The 21,394-nt window shown below is 40.9% G+C and overlaps 1 protein-coding gene across 1 annotated transcript; it reads right to left on the bottom strand.

Annotated features, from left to right (window-relative positions):
* Positions 1–16,354: 16,354 nt before the first annotated feature.
* Positions 16,355–17,269, bottom strand: LOC114276198 (protein FAR1-RELATED SEQUENCE 5-like). Its single transcript, XM_082885571.1, has 2 exons — positions 17,135–17,269; positions 16,355–16,834 (listed from the first exon to the last, which is right to left on the bottom strand). The coding sequence occupies exons 1-2, from the start codon at positions 17,267–17,269 to the stop codon at positions 16,355–16,357; spliced, it is 615 nt and encodes a 204-aa protein (XP_082741697.1).
* Between the last annotated feature and the right edge of the window lie 4,125 nt (positions 17,270–21,394).

Raw genomic sequence — 21,394 nt, 5'->3', positions numbered from 1 at the left:
GGCTTTGCCACAACCGGGCGGTAAAACGAGGATCCCTATCCGACACGATGGTTACCGGAACCCCATGAAGTTGAACTATCTCTCTAACGTACAACTCTGCCAAGTGCTCAACTGAGTCGCTAGTACGCATTGGAATGAAATGTGTGGACTTAGTCAGCTTATCAACAATTACCCAAATGGCATCATTGCCCCGCTGCATTTTAGGAAGCCCAACTACGAAGTCCATGGTAACACGCTTTCATTTCCACTCGGCTATTGGTAAAGGTTGTAACAAACGCGCTGGTCTCTAGTGCTCGGCCTTCACTTGCTGACAAGTAAGGCACTTGGATACAAAGGATACGACATCTCGCTTCATACCCCTCTACCAAAACTGCCGACTAAGGTCACGGTACATTTTGGTGCCTTTCAGATATACTGCAAGACGTGAGCGATGGAACTCTTGAAGCACTTCCTCTCTATAAGATTCAGGTACAAACAAACGGTGTAGGTAACGTACACTCTGATCTGAGTGAATGTTCAAACCTTTCTCTTCCTTCCCGTAGGAGATTCTATCACAAATTAACTCTACTTCACGGTCTCCTTGTTGTGCCCCTACAACTTTGCTAATCAAGACAGGTTGCGCAGTCAAAGTAAACAATGTTGCACCCTCTTTGGACTCACCCAATTGCAATTCAAACTTGGCGACTTCACCCAACATAACGCACTCCCGAATGGCCACACTCACCAAACTACTCACGGTTTTTTGACTTAAGGCGTCAGCCACTACATTGGCCTTCCCCGGGTGATAGTGTAACTCAAAATCATAATCTTCTAAAAACTCCATCCACCTCCGTTGACGTAAATTCATATCTATTTGGGAAAACAAATACTTCAAGCTCTTATGATCGGAGAAAACTTCAAACTTTTCACCATACAAGTAATGCCTCCAAATTTTCAAGGCAAACACTACTGCGGCTAACTCTAAGTCGTGGGTAGGGTAATTCTTCTCATGGATTTTTAATTGCCGTGAACCGTAGGCCACAACCTTTCCCTCTTGCATCAAGACACAACCAAGCCCATCTTGAGATGCATCACAATAAACGGTATAACCCAAACCTCTCTCTGGAATGATCAACACCGGTGCCGTAGTCAATCTAATTTTGAGCTCTTGGAAAGACTTTTCACAACCTTCACTCCACACAAATTTAACCCCTTTTCTAGTCAACCTAGTCAAAGGCGCGGCTAATCTAGAGAAGTCCCTCACAAAACGCTGATAGTACCCCGCCAATCCCAAGAAACTCCGGATCTCAAAAATATTTTTAGGTTGCTCCTAATCTTGTATAGAGTCTATCTTCGAAGAATCTACAGTTACTCTCTCACTTGACACTACATGGCCCAAAAACTTCACCTCGGTGAGCTAAAACTCGCACTTCTCAAATTTGGCGTACAATTGATGCTTCCTAAGAAGATCAAGCACTACCCTCAAGTGAGTCTCGTGTTCTTCCTCGGAGGTTGAATAGATTAGGATGTCGTCTACAAAGACGACCACAAAATGGTCCAAGTGTTCTTTAAAAATTCGGTTCATCAAATCCATAAAGAAGGCCGGTGCATTAGTTAACCCAAATGGCATTACAAGGAATTCATAGTGGCCATAATGCGTACGAAAAGCGGTTTTCTGGATGTCCTCCTCTCGGACTCTCAACTGATGGCACCTTGACCTCAAGTCTATTTTCGAAAAGCAACAAGACCCTATAAGTTAATCAAACAAGTCATCTATTCTGGGTAAAGGGTATTTGTTCTTGACAGTAACTCGATTCAATTTACGGTAGTCAATACACAACCGCAATGACCCATCTTTCTTCTTTGCAAAGAGAGTCGGCACTCCCCAAGGTAACGTACTAGGGCTAATGAAGCCCTTGTCTAAAAGCTCTTGGAGTTGAATCTTCAACTCGTGCAACTTCGCAGGTGCAAATGTATACGGCGCCATAGAAATTGGTGCCGTTCTAGGCACTAAGTCAATGGTGAACTCAATCTCTCGGTGGGGTGGAAAACTGGTAAGGTCCTCGGGAAACACGTCCGAGTATTCATAAACTACCCTTGGCAACTCAACTTGGGTCCTGTCACTCTCACTATCCAAGAAAGTAGCAAGAAGACCACTAAGCTCATTCCTACCACGAGGATCAAATACTGGCGATAAGACCCGATCAACCCGGTCCCCCAGAAAGTAAAAACAATCACCACTCAAGGTGCACACTGTGACCTTCTGACAAAAACAATCAATCACTGCCCGATATGAAGACAACTAATCCATGCCTAGAATGACATCAAAACTTGACATGTCTAGCAACACAAAAGTAAACGGGAGTCTACGCCCGACAACCTCTATCTCACAACCACGACAACCCCGATCTAAGTCAATTGTACCCCCAACCGGAGATTCTACTCTAAGCGGAGACGCTAACTGTGCCACCTCTAATCCCAATGTAGATGGGAATGCAGTAGATATGAACCAATGAGACGCACCCATATCTATCAACACATTGGCCAAAGAATTACACACAATAAAAATACCTCTCACGACTGAGGATCCTGGCAACTGCTATGGCGCGGTAACAGCGTACGCGCGCCTTTGTGGCCTCTGATCAACCTGCTCATCCCTCAAAGCATAGGCATGCTGTACTGACTGAGCCGAAGCGGCTCCCTGATGAGCGCGTGAAGTCTGAGTTGAGTGAGCCTACTGGTGGCTCTAAGTCTGCCTCGACCCTGATGCGCCAGATGTACCTCCTAACTACGGGCAAGCTCTCTTCATATGCCCTGACTGACCGCAATGATAGCAAGCAGGCCTCTGCCCTCTACTCTGAGGCTGACTCTGAGATCGGTTAGGTGATAGTGGCAGGAACACCTGTTGTCCTTCTCCCTTCTACGGACACGCAAAGGCCTTGTAACCCGGTTGACCACACTTAAAGCAAGAAAACCCATTCGATGTACTCTTCCTCGGGCTCGCACTAGGCAAGAGGAAAGTGGATCTAGACTGCTGCGGCTGGGGCCGGGATGGATAGGTATTTCTGTTCTTCTTATTGGGCCTATAATCTCCCTGCGACCCTTGGCCCCTAGACCTCGAATTTCGAAGCCCCTCCTCCTCGGCCTCCATAGTAATCTCCATATGTGCGGCCGCCTCCACAAGACGGTCATAATTTCGGATCATGTTCCCGGCAACCTTGAACAAGATCTTGGTTCTAAGCTTCTTCTCGAACTCAATGCAATGGTGTTCCTCCATCGTTACCAATTCTGGTGCAAATCGGGACAAGCTAGAGAAGGCCGCTTCGAACTCGACTATGGACATGTTAAGCTGCTTAAGGTCTTGGAACTCCTACCTCAACCTCTCCCTAGCCGTGGGAGGTAGGTACTTATCTTGGAAGGCCGCCACAAATGCCTCCCATGTCGGTTCTATTCGGCCCTTGGCATACTTCCACCATTGGCCCACGTCCCCTTTAAGGTAGTAACTCGCAAGAGTCACCCTCAACTCACTGTTTTCTATGTGAAGCATCTCAAAAGTCTTCACAGTTTGTTCAAGCCATTCATCCGCTTTCTTTGTCTCGGGGCCACCATGGAATTCATCCGGCTTGGCCCGCAAAAACTCCCTTGTGAGGAAGCTCGCCCTTGTCTCTACGGTATTCTCCCTAGTTTGGGTTTCCGCCGTAAGTATGTTCATGGACTCCCTCAATGCCCCCGCCATTTCTCGGGCTAGGGCCTCCATTGCAGCTTGACCCGCTTGCCCCGGTATCTCAGCTTGCCCAACTTGCTTGGCCATATAAGCTTGGCCTACACCCTCTTCTTGCATCGGAACCTTTGGACCGGTACTTCATGTACACTCTAGCGGCCTCTACCACGTCTTCCACCTCTACCACCATGAGCTCGAACCCTTCCTGACATCCTAATTAAGGAACAAGATAGATAATTTAGCACATAATTCGAAATGTGCTCACAACTTGCCTCACACGTTAAACTACATCATTCACCTATATTCTACCACAAAAAAAAATTCAATTCACTCCACATAAGCACTTAGTCACGTAAACACACACGAATTATCCTTTAGTGATGAGATTTGTCCCATGAGAAACCAATAATTCTTAGTAGAACAAGTATTGACAAAGTACCCTTCTAATAAGACCTCAAGGAATCTTATAGGCGCAAATAACATCTCAAAAGTCCAATCTCATACGCATATTGTGACACCCCTGTTCCGTAGTATGTTAATTGGTCCTTAACATGATGTGATTATGTATTTTGATATGATTTTGTGTTCCACTATGTGAAAATATGTGGTTTGAAATTTTATCTGTTCATCGTAGGAATATCTGTTTGAGTAGTCTGTTTTGGAAATTTAATTGAGGGCCTTATCGGCCACGGAACCCGAAATTGACTACGCCATTGTGGTTGGCATAATTTTTAGGGCCTACGGTGAAATTTAATTGAAATTTGATTCTGGTCAATTTAAACTGATTAAATTGATAAATTAAGCACCCCATTATTTTATATTAAAATATTTGTTAGTGGGGCTTGTTGTATATTTGCATTGCACTCCCCTTTAGCTCTCTTAAAACTCAAAATCTGAGTTAGACAATTGAGAGGGAGAGAGAGGCCGGCCATGGAGAGAAAAAGGGAGAGATTTGTGTAATTTGGGCTCAAGACTTGGGAATTTGAAGATCTAGCTCAAGATTTGGCTAGAGCTTGAGTGTTGAAGCTCTTAGGTAAGTGATTTCTTGAACTCTTACTTGTAATTTGTAAGTTCAAGGGTTGTTTGTGATCAAGAACATGTAATGAGTCGATTTTGTTGAGATTGAAGTCTTAGAACTCATGCATGTAAGAAATTACTTTGAATTTGCATGTTTGAGCTTGAAACACATGATTCATGTGGAGTTTTGGGTAAAGCTCATGTTGTAGTCACCATTTGTACCATCTAAGTTGAGAATGATGAGCATCTCCCACATGCATGTACAAATCATGGGAGTATAAGTCTTGAATGTTTGAATTTGAGCATGTTGATGATGGGTTTGAGACAATTTGGGACATGCATGTAGATAATTCATGTAATTGAGCTTCCTAATGTTGTAATCTGCATTAGTAGCATGTTAGCATGTGTAAATGTGTAATTTGAACCATTGCATGCAAGAAATGTAGATGGAAAACTGATTTGGAGCTCAAGAACACGATCTGGGAAACCCAGATTTTTGAGGTCCGCTCGAGCGGGGTAATGGCCGCTCGAGCGGGAAAATCGTGCTCCCAGCATTTTTGCAGAGTTGGATGCCCGCTCGAGCGGGACATTTCACGCTCGAGCGTGGATCTTTGTAGACGGACCTTCAGCTCGAGCGCATCTTTTGTGCAACCAGTACCTTGCAGGCCTTAAGGGTCCGCTCGAGCGGAGAAGCTTACGCTCGAGCGGGGACCCTGTTTTCTGGAATTTTGTTCATACATTCTGTGATTCGTTTTCCGTTCTCTTTCACTTGTAAGCACTCTTAGGCATGTGTTAAGCATTGTAAATGAGTTAATGAGATAAGAGCAAAGCCTAAAGAGGAATATGTGAATTAAAGAACGAATTGAACTGTTAGTGACCCTTTTGTATTCATGAAATGTGTAGGGTCAAGCTCCAGGGCGCATCCACAAGCCGATCACTGTGAGTAATATCAATATTTGAAAACTTGTCAATGTCCAATTGTTATTCCCCTATAAATATTATGAGTTGTTAATTGGGATTGTGGACAAAAGTTTGACATGAATGAATGGGCCAAAGGCCGTTTGACATGAATGAATGGGCCAAAGGCCGTTTGACATGAATAAATGGGCCAAAGGCCGTTTGACATGAATGAATGGGCCAAAGGCCGTTTGACATGAATGAATGGGCCAAAGGCCGTTTGACATGAATGAATGGGCCAAAGGCCGTTTGACATGAATGAACGGGCCAAAGGCCGTTTGACATGAATGAATGGGCCAAAGGCCGTTTGACATGAATGAATGGGCCAAAGGCCGTTTGACATGAATGAATGGGCCAAAGGCCGTTTGACATGAATGAATGGGCCGAAGGCCGTTTTGCCATGAATGGAAACCCGGATGGGCCAAAGGCCAGAATGTTTGGAACTACAGTTACTTGACTTGCATTTCGTATAGTTATATATATTTTGCTGTTAAACAGAAGTATGAATTGGGCCCAAGGCCGTTTGGAGCATGTTGTTCTACATATTGTTATGTAACTGTTATATTTGATATTATTCACTGGGCTATCGCTCACGCTCATTCATGTATTTGTAGGTGAGCCAAGGGAAGTCCAAACCCAGCCCCAGTGAAGTCTGCTAGGAACAACAGGAGTTTTGGGAGAGTCAGCCTTGTGCCTCGCGCATGAGACCATCCTTGCCCTTTTACTATGTACCCATGTTTTGTCTTGTTGGCAAGGACCTAGTGCATGTCTGTACATAGTCTGTTATAGGTTGACTCGTTTTGGACGATCCTGTCTGTAATGAATTTTGTGAAACTGTACTTTTGATGTGAGTTATTAACGTATCTGAGTATGGTTTGTTTGATGTGCATATAAGCACGGCTCTATGGACAAAGTTTTTAATTTTGCTTCCGTTTGGCCCCCATTAACTCTGTTAGAATACGTTTAGAACAGTTTGAGGCCGTAAGTAATCTCATGATTACTGGCCGGTTACGTCCTTAACCCACGGGGGCGGGTTCGGGTCGTGACAGAGTGGTATCAGAGCACGAGTTAATAACTCACACACTTGTCCAAAAAGAGCAATAAGCGTCTAGATAAGATCTAGGATGCATTCATGTGATAAATACGAGTTTGGAAGCATTGATTATGTGCTTAAATGTTTTGTTATGAATAATTATATGTGTAAGTTGTGAACTACTTGCATTACGAATTATCTGGAAATATGTGCTCCTTAGTGTATGTGTACTTGTGTACCTTTGGTATGGAATATAATGCAAGTTTAATTAGATGGTGAGAACCAGAGGTGATGAGTTAGAGGAATCCTCTGCTGCCAGACTGGACAGAATGGAAAGACTGATTCAGGAAATGGCAGAAGCTTTGAGACAGCAACAGGAGTGGCAACAACAGTGGCAGCAACCACATCCGCCACCTCCACCTCCGGCACCACCTGTGCCAGATAATCAAAATGATGATCGGATAATCGCCCTCACCAAGGAATTCAAGAAAATGAAACCACCACAGTTCCATGGTGGACTAGATCCCTTAAAAGCCGAAGCTTGGGTACTTGGGATTGAAAAACTGTTTGAGGTGTTTCCGTGCTCGGATACACAGAAAGTGCTTCTAGCCACCTTTATGCTAGAAGATGAAGCGAGAAGATGGTGGATGTTGATGAGGGAAAACCACAGAGATATTGATTGGGCGAAATTTTTGGAAATCTTCTATGACAAGTACTTCCCGCAGTGTGTCCGGGACAGGAAAGTGGCAGAGTTCATGGAACTCAAACAAGACAGTATGACTGTAGCTGAGTATGAGGCCAAATTTACTGAGTTGGCCAGGTTTGCACCACACGTAATTGACATTGATTATAAGAAGGCAAGGCATTTTGAAGGTGGGCTCCGAAGTGACATCCTAGAGCGGGTGAATGTCCTGAAATTGGAGACCTACATTGGAGTGCTTGACCGGGCCATCATATCAGAGGCTAATATAGCTAGACAAGCTAAGCCAACAACCGAATGGAGAGGCAACAAAAGACAAGGCTTCTTTTCGAAGAAGAAATTTCTGAAAAAGCAAAACACGGGCTCCTCAACTACCTCAAGTTCTTCCCGAGACACGACTCCCATGTGCAACACTTGTAGCAAAAGGCACCGTGGAGTTTGTTACCGTGCATCGGGAGCCTGTTTTAAGTGTGGGAAACAAGGGCATATAGCCCGAGATTGTAATCAGAATAGTGGGAAGATAGCTGCTAGCTCCACTGCATCGATCCCGAAGCCGGGAAACACTTTGAGATCTGCTACTACTGGGGATACAGTGAGACAAGGGAGAGTCTTTGCACTCGTTCCGGGTGATACACGGAATGCCAATGCCGTTGTCTCAGGTACTATCTCGATATGTAATCAGGATGCTTTTGTGTTAATTGATTCTGGATCAACGCATTCATTTGTGACATATGCATTTGCATCTAGACTGAAAAGACCCCTAGAATTGTTGCCATATTTGTTATGTGTGTCTGCTCCATCGGGGGAATCTGTGTTATGTGACTATATATATCGGTTTTGTGACATGCATATTGAGGATGCTACCCTGTATGTAGATTTGTTGCCCTTAAACTTTAGACACTTTGATGTAATTTTGGGCATGGATTGGTTGACCAAATACTGTGCCACTATAGATTGTGTGACAAAGAGGGTTGTATTTAAACCACCAGAACAGGAAGAAATTGTGTTTGTGGGAAATGGGGTAGTACCTCCACCATATTTGATATCTGCAATGAAAGCATGTAAATTGATCAGGAAGGGATGCCAGGGTTATTTGTGTTATGTATTGACTGAACAATCCGTGAATGTTGAATTGAATGATATTCCCATCGTTAGAGAATTCCCAGATGTGTTTCCAAATGAATTACCAGGGGAATTGGTAGACAGGGAGATAGAGTTTACTATTGAAACTGTGCCAGGCACCCAACCTATTTCTAAAACTCCCTACAGGATGGCTACAGCCGAAATGAAAGAATTAAAAGAACAGTTGCAAGACCTTCTTGATAAAGGGTTTATCCGGCCCAGTACTTCGCCTTGGGGCGCACCAGTGTTATTTGTAAAGAAAAAGGATGGTACCTTACGCCTATGTATTGATTACCGGGAATTGAACAAGGTAACGATAAAGAATAAATATCCCTTACCCCGTATTGATGACTTATTTGACCAGTTGCAGGGATCACAGGTGTTTTCTAAGATTGATTTGAGATCCGGGTATCATCAGCTGAAGGTTAAGGCAGAAGATGTTGAGAAAACCGCATTCAGAACGAGGTATGGTCATTTTGAGTTTCTTGTTATGCCATTTGGAGTGACTAATGCTCCGGCAGCATTTATGGACTTAATGAATAGAATTTTTAAAACCTACCTTGATGAGTTTGTTGTTGTCTTCATCGATGATATTTTAATATACTCTAAAGATAGACTTGAACACGAACATCATTTGAGGACTGTTTTACAAATACTTCGGGAAAGAAAACTATTTGCTAAGTTAAAGAAATGTGAGTTTTGGTTGGATGAGGTTATTTTCTTAGGGCACGTGGTCAACAAGGAAGGAATTTCAGTGGACCCGCAGAAAATAGAAGCAATTGTGAATTGGCCTACACCAACTAATGTGACAGAAGTTCGCAGTTTCATGGGCTTAGCTGGGTACTACAGAAGGTTTGTAAAGGACTTTTCGAAATTAGCTGTGCCTCTTACCCAATTGACACGTAAAGGACAACCATTTGAGTGGAATAGTGAAAGAGAATCAGCCTTTCATGAATTGAAGACAAGATTGACCACTGCACCAATTTTGACACTACCTTCAGGTACGGAAAATTTTGTGATTTTCAGTGACGCATCTTATAAGGGTTTGGGTTGTGTGTTAATGCAGAACGGAAAGGTTATTGCTTACGCCTCCCGACAGTTGAGGCCACATGAGAAGAATTATCCAACACATGACCTAGAATTGACCGCAGTTGTTTTTGCTTTGAAAATCTGGCGGCATTATTTGTATGGGGCAAAGTGTGAAGTCTACACAGATCATAAAAGCCTAAAATACTTCTTCACGCAGAAAGAGTTGAATATGCGTCAGAGAAGATGGCTGGAACTGATAAAAGATTACGACCTAGAAATTCAGTATCACCCCGGAAAAGCTAATACAGTGGCTGATGCCTTGAGCAGAAAATCAACAGGGAGTATGGCTTGCTTGCTTACTGAACAAAGGGAGATTTTGCAAGACTTTGAAAAGTCTGAAATTGAAGTGGTTGTGTGTGAACAGGGCGGATTGATAGCCGCTATTACAGCCGAGCCGGAAATTGTTGATGAAATCAAGCAAAAACAGAAAGAGGATGAGTTCCTCAGAAAGGTAATTGATGAATTTGAAGTCAGCCCAAAAGCAGAGTTCAGTATCGAGAATGGAATGTTGAAATTTCGAAACCGAATATGTGTTCCAGTTATTCCGGAGCTAAAGAAGAGGGTCTTAGACGAAGCCCACAGATCCGTATTTGCTATGCATCCGGGTAACAATAAAATGTATCGGGATTTGAAACAAACCTATTGGTGGCCTAAAATGAAGAAAGAGATTGCAGAACATGTGTCCAAGTGCCTTCAGTGTCAGCAAGTTAAGGCTGAACATCAGAAACCAGGCGGTCTACTTCAACCTCTCCCCATTCCTGAGTGGAAGTGGGAACATGTGACTATGGATTTCGTTGTTGGCCTACCTCGGACTTCCCGCGGTATGGATTCTGTTTGGGTTGTAGTTGATAGACTGACTAAATCTGCACATTTTCTGCCTGTCAAAACTACATTTACTGCTTACAGGTTGGCTACTATTTATGTTGATGAAATTGTCCGCTTACATGGAGTTCCAGTAACCATTGTGTCGGATAGAGATCCGAAGTTTGTATCTAGATTGTGGAAGAGTTTGCAGGAAGCTATGGGAACAGAACTAAGGTTCAGTACTGCATTCCACCCACAGACAGATGGGCAGTCAGAACGAACAATACAGACTTTGGAAGATATGCTTCGCATGTGTGCTTTGGATTTTCAGGGGAGTTGGGAAGATTACCTGCCACTTGCAGAATTTGCCTATAATAATAGCTTCCACTCCAGCATCGGTATGGCACCATACGAGGCTTTGTATGGTAGGAGGTGTAGATCACCTATTTGTTGGACAGAGGTCGGGGACAGAGCTTTGCTCGGGCCTGAAATTGTACAAGACACCTCTGAAAAGATCAAAACTATTCGGCAAAGGCTCAAAACAGCTCAAGACCGACAGAAGAGTTATGCAAATGTCCGGAGAAGACCTCTTGAGTATGAGGTCGGCAACCATGTGTTCATCCGTGTTTCTCCAATGAAAGGCCAAGTCAGGTTTGGGAAAAAGGGCAAGTTGACGCCCCGTTATATTGGGCCGTTTCAAATTTTGGAGAAACTTGGTCCAGTTGCTTATAGAGTTGCTTTGCCACCGGGATTTGAGCAAATCCACAATGTGTTTCATGTGTCAATGTTGAGGGGTTACCTCCGAGACCCGTTGCATGTGATTGATTATCACCGGATTGCTGTTGATGAAAATATGGAATATGCTGAATGGCCGGAAAGAATTGTTGACCGACAAGTGAAAGAATTGAGAAACAAATCCATTCCAATGGTGAAAGTGGAATGGAAGGAACACTATGGGACATATGCTACATGGGAAAAAGAGGAAGAAATGCGTCTACGCTATCCACATTTGTTTCCCGACGAAGGTAAGTTAAGTTTGGAGGACCAAACTTCCTAAAGGGGGGAAGACTGTGACACCCCTGTTCCGTAGTATGTTAATTGGTCCTTAACATGATGTGATTATGTATTTTGATATGATTTTGTGTTCCACTATGTGAAAATATGTGGTTTGAAATTTTATCTGTTCATCGTAGGAATATCTGTTTGAGTAGTCTGTTTTGGAAATTTAATTGAGGGCCTTATCGGCCACGGAACCCGAAATTGACTACGCCATTGTGGTTGGCATAATTTTTAGGGCCTACGGTGAAATTTAATTGAAATTTGATTCTGGTCAATTTAAACTGATTAAATTGATAAATTAAGCACCCCATTATTTTATATTAAAATATTTGTTAGTGGGGCTTGTTGTATATTTGCATTGCACTCCCCTTTAGCTCTCTTAAAACTCAAAATCTGAGTTAGACAATTGAGAGGGAGAGAGAGGCCGGCCATGGAGAGAAAAAGGGAGAGATTTGTGTAATTTGGGCTCAAGACTTGGGAATTTGAAGATCTAGCTCAAGATTTGGCTAGAGCTTGAGTGTTGAAGCTCTTAGGTAAGTGATTTCTTGAACTCTTACTTGTAATTTGTAAGTTCAAGGGTTGTTTGTGATCAAGAACATGTAATGAGTCGATTTTGTTGAGATTGAAGTCTTAGAACTCATGCATGTAAGAAATTACTTTGAATTTGCATGTTTGAGCTTGAAACACATGATTCATGTGGAGTTTTGGGTAAAGCTCATGTTGTAGTCACCATTTGTACCATCTAAGTTGAGAATGATGAGCATCTCCCACATGCATGTACAAATCATGGGAGTATAAGTCTTGAATGTTTGAATTTGAGCATGTTGATGATGGGTTTGAGACAATTTGGGACATGCATGTAGATAATTCATGTAATTGAGCTTCCTAATGTTGTAATCTGCATTAGTAGCATGTTAGCATGTGTAAATGTGTAATTTGAACCATTGCATGCAAGAAATGTAGATGGAAAACTGATTTGGAGCTCAAGAACACGATCTGGGAAACCCAGATTTTTGAGGTCCGCTCGAGCGGGGTAATGGCCGCTCGAGCGGGAAAATCGTGCTCCCAGCATTTTTGCAGAGTTGGATGCCCGCTCGAGCGGGACATTTCACGCTCGAGCGTGGATCTTTGTAGACGGACCTTCAGCTCGAGCGCATCTTTTGTGCAACCAGTACCTTGCAGGCCTTAAGGGTCCGCTCGAGCGGAGAAGCTTACGCTCGAGCGGGGACCCTGTTTTCTGGAATTTTGTTCATACATTCTGTGATTCGTTTTCCGTTCTCTTTCACTTGTAAGCACTCTTAGGCATGTGTTAAGCATTGTAAATGAGTTAATGAGATAAGAGCAAAGCCTAAAGAGGAATATGTGAATTAAAGAACGAATTGAACTGTTAGTGACCCTTTTGTATTCATGAAATGTGTAGGGTCAAGCTCCAGGGCGCATCCACAAGCCGATCACTGTGAGTAATATCAATATTTGAAAACTTGTCAATGTCCAATTGTTATTCCCCTATAAATATTATGAGTTGTTAATTGGGATTGTGGACAAAAGTTTGACATGAATGAATGGGCCAAAGGCCGTTTGACATGAATGAATGGGCCAAAGGCCGTTTGACATGAATAAATGGGCCAAAGGCCGTTTGACATGAATGAATGGGCCAAAGGCCGTTTGACATGAATGAATGGGCCAAAGGCCGTTTGACATGAATGAATGGGCCAAAGGCCGTTTGACATGAATGAACGGGCCAAAGGCCGTTTGACATGAATGAATGGGCCAAAGGCCGTTTGACATGAATGAATGGGCCAAAGGCCGTTTGACATGAATGAATGGGCCAAAGGCCGTTTGACATGAATGAATGGGCCGAAGGCCGTTTTGCCATGAATGGAAACCCGGATGGGCCAAAGGCCAGAATGTTTGGAACTACAGTTACTTGACTTGCATTTCGTATAGTTATATATATTTTGCTGTTAAACAGAAGTATGAATTGGGCCCAAGGCCGTTTGGAGCATGTTGTTCTACATATTGTTATGTAACTGTTATATTTGATATTATTCACTGGGCTATCGCTCACGCTCATTCATGTATTTGTAGGTGAGCCAAGGGAAGTCCAAACCCAGCCCCAGTGAAGTCTGCTAGGAACAACAGGAGTTTTGGGAGAGTCAGCCTTGTGCCTCGCGCATGAGACCATCCTTGCCCTTTTACTATGTACCCATGTTTTGTCTTGTTGGCAAGGACCTAGTGCATGTCTGTACATAGTCTGTTATAGGTTGACTCGTTTTGGACGATCCTGTCTGTAATGAATTTTGTGAAACTGTACTTTTGATGTGAGTTATTAACGTATCTGAGTATGGTTTGTTTGATGTGCATATAAGCACGGCTCTATGGACAAAGTTTTTAATTTTGCTTCCGTTTGGCCCCCATTAACTCTGTTAGAATACGTTTAGAACAGTTTGAGGCCGTAAGTAATCTCATGATTACTGGCCGGTTACGTCCTTAACCCACGGGGGCGGGTTCGGGTCGTGACACATATAGTCACATAAGCATGCTATCACATAATCACAAAAAGCAAAACGTTTCCTAATCATGCGAAATGAACCCATTGTGGTAAAACAATCACTTCCCGCGAGCCCCAAGTTTTCAAACCCGGTCACTCTGATACCAAGTTGTAACGCCCCGAAATAAACCCAACATGTATAATACATCAAGCCAAATTCATTAATTAAATATAACCCTTCCCCAACCTTTACATCATAAATCTCCAAGGTTTTAGAAAAAGTTCCACATGCGGATATACATTCAATGATAAGAAGAACACATGAATCTATAGCATGTGAAACATCTAGTCTAAAATAATAAAAATGCCCTTAAGGGCTTACATCTTCCAAGGCAATAGCTCGGTTACACAAAATGGTCTCTCGGACCCATACGCGTTTAGCCCTTGGCTTACAAAAATTTGCAACAAAAATAAGAGAGCAATCTATTCTTCACAAAATAAATTCACACCCTCAACTCGGCTGGATCACCACATCTTTACCTGCACCAAAGTCCCATAGGGATGAGCATAAAGCTCAGTAGAGAATTCTTACAAAGTATATATAGTTATGCAACTCTCAATGTAAAATGCAAATGCCAATGCCATGCAATGCCTTTTTAAAGAAAACTTCATTTCATATTTGTCTTGGTGATCATCATGTTTCAATAAAAGTTTGCAATCTCAACAATTTCTGAAACTTCCAATTTTAATCAATAGGGACGGTAAATATGACACTGGTAATCCCTAGGTTGGTGTATGCAAGTAGGTTCAACAAGCACTACCAATAACCCCACTTTATCGGTTGCTAACCGGAAGGGAAGTGGTACCTCCTCCGCGTGTGTTTTCGGTCTTTCACCCCTAACACTCAGGCCAACTTATCAAACTCATCTACACCCGCTATCCGGACTTATCAATGTATTTACCCCATAACACATTTCCATAGTTCTTATCACAATACTTTTTTCTTTCATGAAATAAACATCTCCAATCCAAATTCACAATGCATAATAATAAATTGAATAAGTATGCCATGCAATGATTTTCCATACCTCATAGCATTTCTCTATTTTCCAATATCTCTACAATAATGTCAACAATCACATTTCTCATTTCCTCTCTTCTATGTTCGTTCACAAGATAACCATATGCCATCAATACATAGCTACAATTTCTCATTTCACAAGGCTTAGCAATTTAGTCTCTTCAAGACTACATGTGATGTTTTCAAACACAAATGTCCAATTTTTTTACAATTCCCACAATCCATGGTGTACAACGATTTGTCACATCACAACAATACATGTTCAAGTGTTTAGCAATAATGCTAAAATAACATCTCATTTCTCATATATCAAGTAGATTGCTATTTTGCTTAACATATGATGAAATTTTACTCTCATTCACTCCCTTGACACAAGAAAAGAAAGAAATCCATAGGCCTTTTCACATTTTTCCAAAATTCCCAAATTCTAGGGTTTTTCATCAAAGACAAAACCTTTCCCCATTTCCTTGGTGAAATCCTACCAAAATCATCTTTCTTGAGTTTTATAAAAAGAACATCCTCATGGATTAAAAAAAAATTGGGATCTAAACCCATTTTTTAAAACCCTCTCTACATTTGGAACAAAATCAAAATCAACACAATATTTCAAGAAAACTTTTAAATCAACATTAATATAGCAAAACATGTATATATGACTCAAGAAATCCCTACTTCAATGTTTGATAAAGAAATGGAGATGAAACCCTAGCTTTAATGGAAGATTCTTCAATTTTTCCACAACACCAATAGGAGCCCTAGCTTAGATCTTCAAGATTAGAGAGAGGAGGAATCTAAACCCAAGGAATTGCAAGGATTAAAGGTTTTTTTTTTTGTGTTTTGATGAGGTTTTCTAGAGAGAATGAGGAGAAAAATAGTGTTTAGAGTGAGATAGAAAAGCCCCAAATGTGATACAAATTTGGCCAAAAAGAGGAAGAAAAATAGAGTTTCGGACTGCCCAGTTGACCGCACATGCGGCGCCCATCCCCGCACGTGCGGAGCGCCTTTTCCGGCATGTACGGTGGTCCTACCGCACCTCAGCCCACACTTGCCTTTTAGGCAGTGTGCAACCCCCCTGAAGCTCATCCCTCTCCGCATGTGTGGCCTGGAGCCCCGCACGTGTGGCCTTGGCCCAGCAGCCCAGAATTTTTCGGTTCGATCCTTGGCACTTCGGACCTGACCCCGCCCTCTCTGGAACAAGTGAAAGTTAATCACCGAAAAACGAGGACAAGGTTTTTGATTGAGAACTAAACTTCTGGACACTACAACCCAATGGGAAAACAAAAGAGAACGGAGCGAATAATTTATTCCCAGTCATCACAAAATGTCTCTGTGTTCTCATTACTTAACAACCCACAACTAAACAAAATTGACTGTCCATGGTGATTAACTCCTACAAACGGAGCAAACAGCATATCATATTTGTTTGTCAAATAGGTTGTGTCAAAAGAGACAACATCCCCAAATGGTTTATAAGCCGTCCTACTCCTTGCATCTGCCCAAAACAAGTTTCGCATGTAACCATCTTCATCAAGGTCAATTGCCGAATATAAGTTCAAATTTTGTTGTTGGCTTTTATGAAAATAAAATGTAACTGATTCGGCATCTCCTACCTCAAGTCTCAATCTTCTAGCGTTCTGAATATACTTCCTTGCATCTTGTTCATCAAACGTTAATGCCTCATATGCCCTCGCTTCAACAACTATGGAATGAAAATTCCTAGCCACCCCAATCCCTGCTGCATCGTTAACTTCTAGTCTCTTCTTTACCAGATTAAGAATCCTCTTATTCATTGGAAAATGCCGTGAGTCAGTCGGAATCAAATCATGAGTGTGCTCAAGCACAACTGTGGTTAACTTATATTTTCCATCTTTTTGTAGAGTGGCTCTAACCCTTGCTTTACAATCTATTTTTGACGGCAAAGATGGTTCGAGGGGATTTACTTATGATCTTTTTATTCTATTCCGCGCCCAAGTACATTCAATTCCAAAGTACTTTACTTCCCCATCCCTTGTTACATTTTGTGTTCTATAAGCTATGGCAAATCCAAGTTGTTTCGCTTATTTTGTGTAAAATGTGTATACTTCTTGCTTTGAGATAAAATACATCCCCTTCTTCGGTTCTTCAACTTCACCACTCTCATTAAATTCAACATTGTTATCTTGTTCTTCAACTTCCTCACTCACATTGAATGAATTATTCATTGAATCAATATCCATTGTAGCCTCAAAGTGAAATAGAATAGAATAGACATTAACAGAGCACAAATTATCATAGGCAGCTTGAAAAAAAAAATTCAATGAGGTCTAACAGAGCAAATAAAAAAAACATTGGCAGGTTCACTACATAATTTTTCATAGAACATTGAATTATTCATGAAATCAATTTTGAAATTATTTAACATAGGAACATTTCATGAAGTTCAGGAGCATTTCATCAATTTTTCACAGAACATTGAATTAAGGAACATTTTTCAGTGCAAATTATTTAATCATGAAGTTCACTACATAATTTTTCACACACAGAACATTGAATTATTCAATGAATTAATTTTGAAATTATTTAACATAGGAACATTTCATGAAGTTCAGGAACATTTCATCAAATTTTCACAGAACATTGAATTAAGGAACATTTCTCAGTGCAAATTGTTTAATCATGAAGTTCACTACATAATTTTTTACATAATTGTCATGGATTAATCAATGAGTTATGAGATTTTAAAAACATAGGATCGAAATTAATCATGGAATTTTCACAAAACAGCAATGTTCATGGATTAATCATGGATTTTTCACAAAACAACAATGTCTGAATTTTTCACAGAACATTTTTCATGGATTAATTTTTCACAAATTTTTTTTTCATCAACAGAACATATTTTTCATCAATAGCAATGTTCCTTAACAGCAACAGATTTCATCAATAGATTTTTTGTGACAACCCAGAATTTTTCCCTCTGCTCGAGCAGAGGAGTTGACGCTCGAGCGGACTTTTGGGGTTCCCAGCAATTTTGCAGACGGCCTGAGATTCTGGGAGTTGTGAATCTCCGCTCGAGCGGAGGAGTTGACGCTCGAGCGGACTGCTTTATTGGTCTGTGTGCGCTCAAGAGGGGAAAGAGGAGCTCAAGCGTGAAAAGTAAGATTACCCTTGACATTGTAGTAGTGTATTTGGAACCTTCCTATTTTATTTTGGAGTATTGATTGAGATGGTAATATGATGGCAAAGTAAGATTGGACCAAAAACTTTAATTCGAACAATTCGTCTACGTTCAACAGTCACTCTTTTGCCTTTTTCTTTTTCCACACTTCGAATTTGGATGTGAGGTTAGAACCATTGGAAATCTTATTTCCAGGGCTTAAATTTAGACACAAGAACGACCTAAAACGGAGTCCGGATGGGAGAGTTATGCATGTTTGAAGTTTCGGAATCTGTGTTGGGAGCAGGTACGCTCGAGCGGGAAGAGGGACGCTCGAGCGGGTTTTGCGAGTACAGCAACTTAAAAACAGGATTTTTAGATATTTTCTCACATTTTTCTTTTTCCCTCTTCTTTCCTCTCATTCTTAGTCCGAAACCCTAGCCCCAAAACCTTGATTTCCTCTACTTTGATCAACAACCCACCATGGTTTTTGCATCAAGAATGGAGAATAAGAGAAGATCAATGTTTTTACCCGATTGGAACTCGGATTTGCGAAGGCTTCTTCTCAAGCTCACTCATTTGCTTGATCTTTGAGGTAGGGGTTCTAGTTTTCTTCAATACTTACATCAAGAGATAGATTTGTGGTATTTTCATTGTATAAATATACGAATTTTCATTTTGAGCGTATAGAGTAATTATGAGATTTGGGAATTTCGGGTTTGAAGCATTAAGGGTTCAATTGATGGGTTAAGGTGATGGAGTATGACCCTTAGATGTATGATCAAGGAGAAAATCGGGATGTAAGGTAATGGTATGAGAAGTTTGAATTTTTATGGAAAACTTTATTTTCCTTGAAACCCTAGGTTAATTTGTGATGACAAATAATGATGTTGCCCAAATTGAAAATAGAATCATGGAATTGGTCGGTTGAATTATACGTGTACAAGTTTAATTGGATTTTTGAGATGTTTTGAAATAATGTTAAAAATTTGCGAATGAACTTTATTATGAGCATTGTGAATCATGTTAAAATGAGAAAGGAAATTAGGGGAAATGATTTAGAGAATTAATGTGTGACTTCATATGTGTGTAGGACACGCTTCGGGAGGAATAAATGTTCCACCAACACACTGTGAGTAATAGTACGAAGATGTACATTTTATTTACTATTGATAATTATTATCACTAACGCTCTATTTCTTGTAAATGTTACACGAACATTTATTATGATTGAAAGTCAAGGTGAACGTTGAAAGATTGGCGTACATCGGTATGACTTTGAAATGACTCTATTCTATCAATAACGAGTAATAATTATCTATGATCTATAAGCAAACGACGTCGTTTCTTAATGAATAAATGGAATTATGGCTATCTTTAAACCAAGTATCTGTATAAAACGGAGATTATTCCATTATGTTACATGTGGACCCGAGGTCGTTAAGAACCTATGACATGCATGCAAATGTTAACATTATTATGTGACTCATGCTAGAATGTGGGTTATTCTGTCCTTATTAAGCATATGGTAGTGATATATGTGGGCTCAGTTAATAATTGTTATTGTTATTATTATTCAGTTGTACGTGAGACACCTGTATTAATTTGTAACCAAGCCATGGGAAACTTATGTGCATTATTACATAATGGAATTCTAAGAAAACTGAAATTACTTCTATTACTGTTTCGGTTATGCTATGCTATGACATGATATGATGATTCGGTCTATAAGACCTATGAAATTCTGGTATGGAGCAAAGTGCTGTACAAAACTAAGTACTACGATGCGAGTTACCTCTAGAATCCGTACGAGCCACCTCTTGAGTCCATACATATGTGAACTGGGCGTAAAGCCAATGTGAAAGTTATGAGGCCTATGGCCATTTTGCATGATCTGTTAGTATGAAACAAAGTGCTGTACGGAACTAAGTGCTGCAATGCGAGTCACCTCTAGAATTCGTACGAGCCATCTCTTGAGTTCATACATGCAATACAAGGGCTTTATGCCATTACAAGGGCCTTATGCCAATACAAGGGCTTTATGCCATTACAAGGGCTTTATGCCATTATAAGGGCTTATGCCATTCTGATAAGGGCTTTATGCCATTTTGTTAAGGATTTCATGCCATTCTGTTAAGGGCTGAAAGCCACTCTGTTTAAGATGGGGCCCAAGGCCGTTCTGTAAAAGATACTTTTGTATAAATGATTTTGAAAATGACTATACTATACAATGTTTAATGAAATCCATAATTTGGGTTACGAAATGTTTAATATGATAAGTACTTTATGAAATGATAAAAATGCTATGAACTTCTGACATGTTTATGTTATGATACGTTTTCTGGATAATTTTCCCAAAATGCCTAGATACGCTACGAAACTCCGAATGTTCAAGATATGCCAAGTTTTCTGAAGAAGATACTTTGCTACGCATACAGAAACAAATTAACCATATATTCTCTTTATTGATAAATGCTCGGATATGTATTATAATTCTTGTTGAACATTGAATTGTTGTGTGCTACTATTCACTGAGCTTGGCTCACTTTATTTTATGTTTGTTTCTGTAGGCACTCAACCTGGAGGTCAACCTTAACTTGTGGCTTCCGTTACCCAGTTGTCAATCCCTGAGTATCTAAACTCTTAGATGTTGACCGCTCAAGTTATGGAGTTTTGCTAAGTTTTAATTTGTACCCTAAATGTCTATTAAGATTGATGTGTATGTAATCTGTTTAGTTTCTCATGTTTTCGTCATACGCCCGACCATGAAGGCAGGGTCTGCATGTGTATATGTACATGGCTATCTTCAGATGCACGTCACTGTATATTTATCTATATTATGTTCTGTTTGTGATCCTGGCATAGTAGTGGTAGCTCAATGGATATTATTTTACGTTATTATATGTTATTAAATGCTTCCGTTCAGGCCCCATAGGTTATATTCGTTAGGTTTTGTGTCCGTTTCTGAGGTGGTCATGCCCAAACTTTTAGGAGCAAGTTTGGGGCGTGACATTTTTCATCTACATTTCATCAAATATTTTCAGGAAGAGATTTTTGCAAAGTTCAATGTGAAACCCTAAATTAAAAACAAAACCAACTAATAGGTCAAGGACCATGAATCATAAGCAGCATCAATCATAAGCAACATAAAATTATCATAAGAAGCATGAATGAAACAGCCTCGTCGGTACCTTTCGCACAGACA

This window comes from Camellia sinensis, chromosome 8 (genome assembly GCF_055761805.1).
Source record: "Camellia sinensis isolate YWXY chromosome 8, ASM5576180v1, whole genome shotgun sequence".
Classification (NCBI taxonomy): Eukaryota; Viridiplantae; Streptophyta; class Magnoliopsida; order Ericales; family Theaceae; genus Camellia; species Camellia sinensis.
This window is presented reverse-complemented; position numbering and strand designations above follow the sequence as displayed.

Excerpts from the sequence above, each read along its gene's own strand:
- LOC114276198 (XM_082885571.1), bottom strand. The coding sequence starts at position 17,269 with ATGGATATTGATTCAATGAATAATTCATTCAATGTGAGTGAGGAAGTT. Across the intron at positions 16,835-17,134 it reads ATTTTATCTCAAAGCAAGAA|AGGATTCTTAATCTGGTAAA; the intron begins GTATACACATTT and ends CCAATGAATAAG.